Consider the following 8,217-nt stretch of genomic DNA (forward strand, 5'->3'; position numbering starts at 1 on the left):
TTTCTTAGTGATTAAAGATGTTAAAAAATGATAAAAAAAAAATTTGAAATGTATTTTGATAGTAGATGGGTAAGTAATAGGGTAATACTATTAGAGTAGTACCTTTTTGATTGAGTTTTGCTACACAATCTTTACCACACTCTATACTCTATATTTTTTTAAATTTTTAATATTTTTTTAATTTTTTTTTGAGTTTATTCTTTTTAAATTATTTTAAATTTTAAATTTATTATTTATATATTAAATATTTGATAAAAGAAAAAAATAATATGGAGTGTAGAGTGTTAGGAGGTTGTGAAGATTGTGGTTTGGATTCAGAGATGAGTTGAGATGATTTGTGAATAATAGAATAAAAGTTAAATTATTTATTATATTTTGTGTAGAAATTTAATAAAGTTATTTTGAAATTTGAAAAAGTTGAATTATTTATTATATTTTGTGTGTAAATTTAAAAAAATTATAATGATGAGATGAATTGAAATGAGTTGAGATAGATTACGAATATAAACGAGGTCTCATCTTTCGTACTATATAGAATAGAATCATCACTTGTTCCGACAATTTAAGTTGACGAGAAAAATTAGATTTGATTATTTGTATTATATTATTTCAACGATTATGTTTGATTCCAAATTTCATACGTGTGTCCGGAGAAAGCAACAAGAGTACAAATCATGTATGAACATGTGGCAATAGTGGAACGGCTTCACCTTCATGGCTAGTTGTCTCTACGAAAACAACCAAAGACATTATTATCATTCGATTGTCTCAACAGTTTCAGAATTATTCTGTGGGGGTGTAAAACAACCAAAGCCATTATCCAGACCAACTTACTCACAGGAAAATTTCATGGCAGATTACAAGCTGAAAATAATGTACAAAAAAAAAAAAAAAACTCTCCTAAATTCAGAGTAATGGCAAACCAAAATTGGCGCTTCTGGATAACAATCTAAAGCAGGTTCAGATATTCGTGTAGATTCCTCTAAACGAATGATCCTTTACTTATTATTACCACAAAACAGGGTAGGATAGCTTGGGGATTCAGCACATAGAGTTCCTCAACATTCGAATGAGAACCCATTTTCCTAGCCAATGAATCGAACCCTGGGGCAGTCATATCTTGAATGCTTTCCCCAGGTTTATGAACTCTCCCGGCCACTACTCTGCACACCATTAAAGCCTTCCTTACAGACCGATCTGCTTCATCTGTCTCAATAGATTCTAATGCTCTTTCACTGCTGGAAGTTGTAAAAACACCTAACCCGCCATTGCATTCCTTCTTAGCGAAGAATCCATGTCTTAAAACTTGACATACGCCACAGTTATCCAAAGTGCACAGGCTACAAGAGTCCTTATTCATGCCAAGAGAGCACACAACGGTTGTGCCGTAGAACATTAAAAGCTCATTCCCGTCGACCAGGCAGCGTGGATGCCTTTTGGGTAGTCTGCTAGCTTTGATCTTCATTGTTTCTCTATGTTCTTCAAAGCAGGACACATTTTTTGGCATGTTTTGGACCTTCAAGACCCTCTCCATGCGTCTGCAGTTGTTCTCTGTCTTTAACCAACTCTTTTGGCAGATTTTTTCTACAATCTTCCTAGATAAGTCTCCTTCACCTAGTTCAATTACTGCGCAGAACAGAGGGCAATCCAGTTTTCTTTATAAACTAGGGTAATTAAAAATTTGAAATCAATCTGCACAGCTAACAAATTGATTCTTTCAAAAGTATCAATGACGTCAAGTCCGAAATGATAAAAGGATGATGATAAAAAAAGAGAATCAAATAACAATTTTCTTCTTTCAAAAGACAAGGAGAGTCGTTATAGTTTAAATTAAATATTTTTACTTGATACTTCATAGCAACCAACAAGTGAATGATGATGAAACGAAAACATCAACCGGAGGAAGATTGAGGCTCAAACAATTTTAATAAGAGATGGAACTTTGAATGACTTGGTGTTCACCTGCATGCTTGGAAAGACGGTGTCCTTCAATAGCATCCAATTTTCTGAATTTCTCCCCACACATTTGGCAAATTAAAGTTGAAGAACCATTATAATCTGTCTCATTTGATCTCCTAATCTTTGAACATATATGAATACCACCACCACAACCATCATCAAAGATAATAGAACCACCATGGGTCCTAATGGAGGAAGTAGGCCCGCTAGGCTTAAAATGGGGCACCCTATGGCTATGGTCAGTGGTCCATGGTCTTAGGTTACCCACAAAAGTTGGACCAATATCCCTTCCTCTGTCTCTATCTTTATGGGAAACACAAAGCGGACCAGTTTTAGTTTCACATGTTGTTGGGTCGTCAAGGACTATTTTATGGGTCACAGGGTTGAGGGATTCACTGCTCCATGCTGTCCTTGCACTGCAACCTAGTGGCTTCTCTCTCAGATTTGATATGGATCCTAGACACCTAGACCTGCCTGGCCTTTTTTCCGAAGTGCTCGGATTACCATCGGCTTCTGGATCATGCACATCCGATGGGAGTTGTAACTTTCGGCAATCCAACGAATTCTTCAGAGCAATCCAAACCATTGACATTTCTGCGTCCTTTGTCTTTTCTATTATTGGTTCAACTTTCTGAAAACCTCTGACACTTCGATTGGATTTCTGTTTGCACTAACATTGGAATTAAGAGAAAGGAAGACAATTAAGGAAAGCCAGTTGTCAATAATATTTTTTACTCTTTTTGGTAAACTATTATGAGAATCTGAATCTTTTTATTTTTCCTTTGTTTCCATGTGGCAGTTTCATTTTTGGAACAACAAAATAGACTCGTGAAAGATATTATACTCCTAACCTTTTAAAGTTACATTATTTACTCCAACCAAAAAAGCAAACCTTCCAAGATTTAAGCACTCCAAGCAATTGAGGATCCTGTCAGCCTATCATGCAAGTAATTCAGCATGCATAATTGATTCATAGCGTTAGGGTGTCCATGAGAGTGGAGTGACAGACATCTGCAATTCATGCAGGCAGACATGAAACACGAGCAAAAACCGAGAAGTTTGCCTGAATAACTCATACCCCGACCAACCGGCATGATCATTCATAGGCCCAGTCAACCACTTAGGATGACTTCGCCCTTAGCTGCTAATGCTGGAGCCTCTCTGAGGACAGCACAAAATACATTTCGACAACTAACGGTTATTTATGTGATAGATTGAAAGATGCCTGTACACCGGGATTGAAATCCAAATAATGGCCCTTTATCCTTTATTTGTTTACTAGTCAGAGACTTGGATGCTTGGAATTTCTGAGGTTCGATTTCTAGCATAAATTACCCGAAACCATTCTGCATATCTACGTTCCCACATCAAAACTTCGATCATAACAATCATCTATACACCTTCACTGGGAGCAATGACGCTAAACATCATCACCATGTATTTCTCAATCTTAGATGACTTTCTTTTGAGGCCCTCTGCAGGCAGTTCGTAAATAATTCGAGGCTCAAAACAAAAGCATGCAAGTATGGCACTCGACTGGATCATGACACACTGCTAGGAAAAATAGCATTAGAATAATCATAATGATAATTAAGATAGATATGACTTGCTTGGCTAAGAAATTAATAAACAGAGACAAGCTTGTCAACCAAGATTATCAAATGGGCACACTTCCAGGGACTCACGTAGAACACGTACAAACTCACTCAGGTTTTATTGCCATTATAGCTCGTGTGATTCATGCTATTACTCATTGGTGGACCATACATATAGCAAACATCATCTCGACAGGCAATAGCATCAAATTACAACGTAACCGGTTCGTACTAGTAAGATATCTCTCTACAAAGCAACACCAGTTTAGAAAAGAAAATACGAGGATCCGAGGACAGATGCGTGGTTTTTACCCAGGTTGCGTCCCCGGAGACATTCAAGATCCATCAAGTGAGAGTGATCCACAAAGAGGTTCACCTGGAAGTAGAGGGCATCGGATAGGATGTTAGTACATGCAAAGATTCCAAATTCTGTAATGAACAAAAGGATGAAATAAAGGGCATCATACCCTGGGACCATATTGATTAATGAACCACTCAGAGGCTTTGGGATTCGATGCCTCAAACATTATCTTCTCAAGACCAAGACGCCCAATGACCTTAGCAATTATGTCAGCCCGTACAGAATCAGCATGCTTGCAGACATCATCAGCGTCAATCATTATCATGTCTGCTCCAGCTTCCAAGCATCTCACTGACCGTCTGAGCAGAAGATCCACATCTTCAACAAATTCTGTAAGAGCAAAGAAAAGCATAGTAATGATTCCATTAGCTCTCCCACTGTTCTAGTCTAATGAAAGAAAGCCCGTCACTTTTTTCTCATTTGATCTCAAATAACCGGTCTCCATGCAGTCCAGACTTACGGAATGCAGTAAGCAAATGAAAACATGATAGCATGAGGGTTAAAAGGGTGCAACACCTATACACACCCCGACTTCCAACTTCCAAACATTAACATCATAATTTTGATTTGGGGCTCGCAGTCCAATTTCAATGTTATACAAAACTGCACCAGTATCCTCCCCACCAAGATTCAGAGTGAAATTCAATTTGAATGGAAGAATAACATGCAGTTAAAATGCCAACAATCGTCTAATATGGTGCATGTGAAGTAAACATGAGGCACAAAACTTCAAAGATTGTGAGAAGACGGTGGATGAGCTTAGATTCATAATGGTTATTCTAAAAACTCTTTAAGGTTAGGTTTGGATAGTAAATTGAGATGATATGAGTTGAAATGAAATTTGAATAAAATATTGTTAGAATATTATTTTTTAATATTATTATTGTTTTAGAATTTTAAAAAATTGAATTGTTTACTATATTTTGTAAATTTGGGAAAGTTGTAATGATAAATGAGTTGAGATGAGTTGGAGGGAGTTTTTAATCCAAACCGGGCCTAAGTCTCAATATTTGTTCAGAATAGTCTTGGATTGTCTGCATTTATTGAATTTATGTCTTCTATTTCCGTTTTCTTCCTAATTGGGTGCTTTTTCTCATGTACACCTTGTGTACTTGGGTTGCGCTCCTCTGCGCTTTCAATGAAACTGGCTGACTTATTAAAAATACATTGACATAAAAAATGTGTAACTATGCAACAAATGATTTCTTTTCAATGGTGAGGTCCTCATGCTAAAATAAATGCATAACAACCAATTAGAGTATGGTTCACATACTCGGGCAAAGACACAAAGGGTGTTTAGGAAATATATTAATAGCATGAATTTAAGCTCATAAAAGAATTTAATGCATTCTAAGGAAAGTCGCAGCTTGTTTAATGCTAACCTCATCATTGAAGCTATGCATTTGTTAATTGCAACCAGAACAAAATCCAAGATGTTCTATGAAAAGTACTTCGAACCATACCAAACAATGCATGCAACGGTGAAACAAGCCACCCCGCCCCCTACTTTCCTCAGAGATCCTTCTGGAACACTGCTTATCAACCTAGATTAGGCTTATTACTCTAATCCACTTCAAAACCGTTTAAATCAAAGATGCTATGAACCAAGGATGTGAATTGCGCTTATTTTACTGGACAAGCATCCCTGGCCCATATAATTATATGAACACCAGATGTGTCCTTGTCAGATAACCTAAGTTCGTCATTAATCTTGAAAATAATAAAACTAGTAACAAATATTTTAATAAGCAGATTATCCAAAAGGCTACACGAACCAGTTGATCGAGGTCTTGGGGCAATATAAGCTCCAAATGCTCTATCACCATCCACAGGAATGTCAGACTTGTTAAACTTCACTGCAAACTGAGGTTTGGCTTTCAGACCAGCACTCTTAATCAAGCGCACAAATCTTAGAAGAGTTTCTTCAGGAACTCCAAGTGAGCCCACATTCAGCTCAATTGTATCAAACCCCAATTGCTTGCACTCCTGAAAAGATCATAGCAGGACACTGCATTACTGCTCTAAATAAATATCGAAGAAACCAACTTATTATATAAAACGTCTCACATGTCTTACCTCCACATACTCTTTGAAAGCAGATGGACCTTTGCGAAGCAGGTGTTCAGCCCAATCCCCCGTGCTCACATATATGTCATGTTTATGAGCTAAGTCGGTCACTTCTTTAACGAAACTCTTTGGCATCAGGCTATGAGAACCTCCGGAGAACTTCAATCCATCAACAAACTGCCCCATAGACTCAAAGATATCCTGCAGAACATGATATTTGAAACTATAACTATCAGGAGATCCAGCCACCGCATAGTGCATAGATCATAGATAATCCACAAGAATGAGCTGTTTTTGGCAGATAAGTAGGCCGTGTGCAACTGTAGATGTACACCTTCATTCGTAGTGGATATTACGAACTACTAACCAAAGGAAGGATCACTCTCCGACATTTCATTTAACATAGTTTTATTTATCTATATAATTCTTCAATCAAGATTCTCCAGATTTTTCTAAGCACAAATTCACGGTGGGGTTATAAAAGTCTTAACCAAGATGTTTAAATAAAGTGTTTGGCCACCTGAGTCACCTCGGCATCAGATGAAAAATGCCGAATGAGGTCAAACCTAGATCACTGTTTAAACATAATTCTTATCAAGATTCAAGAATCCTGGAGTTATCCTAGAAGAAAATACACTAACCCGGTTGCAGGAGCTGGGCTGAGAATAAATTACAAGATGCTAGAAATTAAGCTGATAAGCTCCATTTTCCCAGCAAACAAAAGCTCCCAAAATAAAAGCAGTTGTGGAGCATAACAAGATTATGATCAGATGTAAAAACCAAACAAAATGAAGAAGGTAGGAGAGGAAGTACCTGAAGAACGTTTTGGCTTAAGAGGGTGAAATGGGGGCCGCTCATCTCCGTAACTCCATAGCGGCGAGGCTTCTCGGGGCGGTCCTCGTCCTCGTCGAAGCTCTTCCATCTGTAGGCCGACATTGTCAGAGAGAGCGTGACAGCAGGATAACACGATTCCCTTTGATCTTGTTGTTCTTTCCCAGTCTGATTACTTGGGATTTTTGGATAGAGAAAAGATGTTGGAAAAATCGTCTTCAATGTTCGCGCTGCTTCTAGAATTACGTTCGTTGAATAAATAAGTTACCACACGTGTCGTTAAAATGAGAAGCCACGTCGTACTCAAAGTGTCATTACTACCCTTAAGGGTACAAGGGGCGAGATCTCCGTCAGGACTCAGGCCCATAGGGCATAGAGCTCGAAGTCGTCCATTCTATTGCCAGATGAGAGTAGTAGAGTATCCGTGTGCGTAAAAAAAAAAAAAGAATAAATATAAAATTTATATAAAAAAGTTAATTTTTGAATCTTAAATTTTACAGTATTTTAAAAAGGAGTGGGAAAACTCTGGTTGCAGTCGCAACTTGCAGACGCGGGGCAAACGGGGCTTACGTGGCATAAATGAAAACGCACCGTTTCGTTGAAGACGATGCTTCATTCTCGACATTTCTCTCCCTCGAATCCCATCCCTTCAAAACCCTTGCTGCTGGGGTTTCCCTTTCGAGATCTCAGCTCTCTACCGGCAGATGCTCCCCAATCACACTCCTCCTCCTCTGCATCATCCCTACCCGGCCTCCTCCGGCCTCTGGTTCCACCTCAGCCCCACTGCCGCCCAGTCTTCTACACTGTCAGGTGGGTCTCCCACTCTCTCCTCTCAGCTTGTATTTTTTAATTGAAACCCAAAAAGTTAAAATCGATTATATTCTTACCTTGTTGTGAATCGGAAGGACCATGGTGGGAGAGATGGGGTGCATTCAATCGCTGGTGCCGCTGCAATTTCGGATAAACATGTTCATTTATTTACCAATTTATTCTACAAAATGTTGGTATCTTCTGCAAGAATGAATTATCATTGAGAAGTATAATTAAGATTTGCCAGGTTAGGTACTGTTTAAAAGTGTCTCTGTTAGACTTGTTAGTGTAAGAGTTGGCTTCGGTGGGCTTACTCAATTTGTGGATGTTGTAATGTCAGGTATATGTTACATGCAATGAAGAAAATCCTTAGCCCCGTTTTTTAGATTACTGAGTGGCATGGGAGAATTGTTCGGTTGCATTAGCTGAAAGATCTACTTTATTTTGCAGGAAATGCAATTCTTTTTTCTTTTTTGCATGTCTTCTATTAGTAATTCTGAGAGCCATGATGCCAGAAATTTGAGATTTTTATTTATTATTTTATCAACAATAGAGATGGGGCTCTGTGTAATTAGCTACCATTCGTAGATTGAT

The 8,217-nt window shown here is 38.1% G+C and overlaps 2 protein-coding genes across 2 annotated transcripts; both read right to left on the minus strand.

Annotated features, from left to right (window-relative positions):
- Positions 1–806: 806 nt before the first annotated feature.
- Positions 807–2,551, minus strand: LOC108979334. Its single transcript, XM_018949991.2, has 2 exons — positions 1,963–2,551; positions 807–1,626 (listed from the first exon to the last, which is right to left on the minus strand). Exons 1-2 carry the CDS (start codon positions 2,549–2,551, stop codon positions 983–985), a joined length of 1,233 nt encoding a protein of 410 aa, XP_018805536.2. The 3' UTR covers positions 807–982.
- Positions 2,552–3,598: 1,047 nt separating this feature from the next.
- Positions 3,599–7,051, minus strand: LOC108979339 (protein HEAT-STRESS-ASSOCIATED 32). Its single transcript, XM_018949998.2, has 5 exons — positions 6,796–7,051; positions 5,992–6,183; positions 5,691–5,901; positions 4,022–4,245; positions 3,599–3,930 (listed from the first exon to the last, which is right to left on the minus strand). The coding sequence occupies exons 1-5, from the start codon at positions 6,916–6,918 to the stop codon at positions 3,820–3,822; spliced, it is 861 nt and encodes a 286-aa protein (XP_018805543.1). The 5' UTR covers positions 6,919–7,051; the 3' UTR covers positions 3,599–3,819.
- Positions 7,052–8,217: the final 1,166 nt, after the last annotated feature.

Source organism: Juglans regia, chromosome 3, assembly GCF_001411555.2.
Source record: "Juglans regia cultivar Chandler chromosome 3, Walnut 2.0, whole genome shotgun sequence".
Taxonomy (NCBI): Eukaryota; Viridiplantae; Streptophyta; class Magnoliopsida; order Fagales; family Juglandaceae; genus Juglans; species Juglans regia.

Excerpts from the sequence above, each read along its gene's own strand:
- LOC108979334 (XM_018949991.2), bottom strand. The coding sequence starts at position 2,551 with ATGTCAATGGTTTGGATTGCTCTGAAGAATTCGTTGGATTGCCGAAAG. Across the intron at positions 1,627-1,962 it reads CCGTCTTTCCAAGCATGCAG|TAATTGAACTAGGTGAAGGA; the intron begins GTGAACACCAAG and ends TGTTCTGCGCAG.
- LOC108979339 (XM_018949998.2), bottom strand. The coding sequence starts at position 6,918 with ATGTCGGCCTACAGATGGAAGAGCTTCGACGAGGACGAGGACCGCCCC. Across the intron at positions 6,184-6,795 it reads TAAGCCAAAACGTTCTTCAG|GATATCTTTGAGTCTATGGG; the intron begins GTACTTCCTCTC and ends CATGTTCTGCAG. Across the intron at positions 4,246-5,690 it reads CCCAAGACCTCGATCAACTG|AATTTGTTGAAGATGTGGAT; the intron begins GTTCGTGTAGCC and ends TTGCTCTTACAG.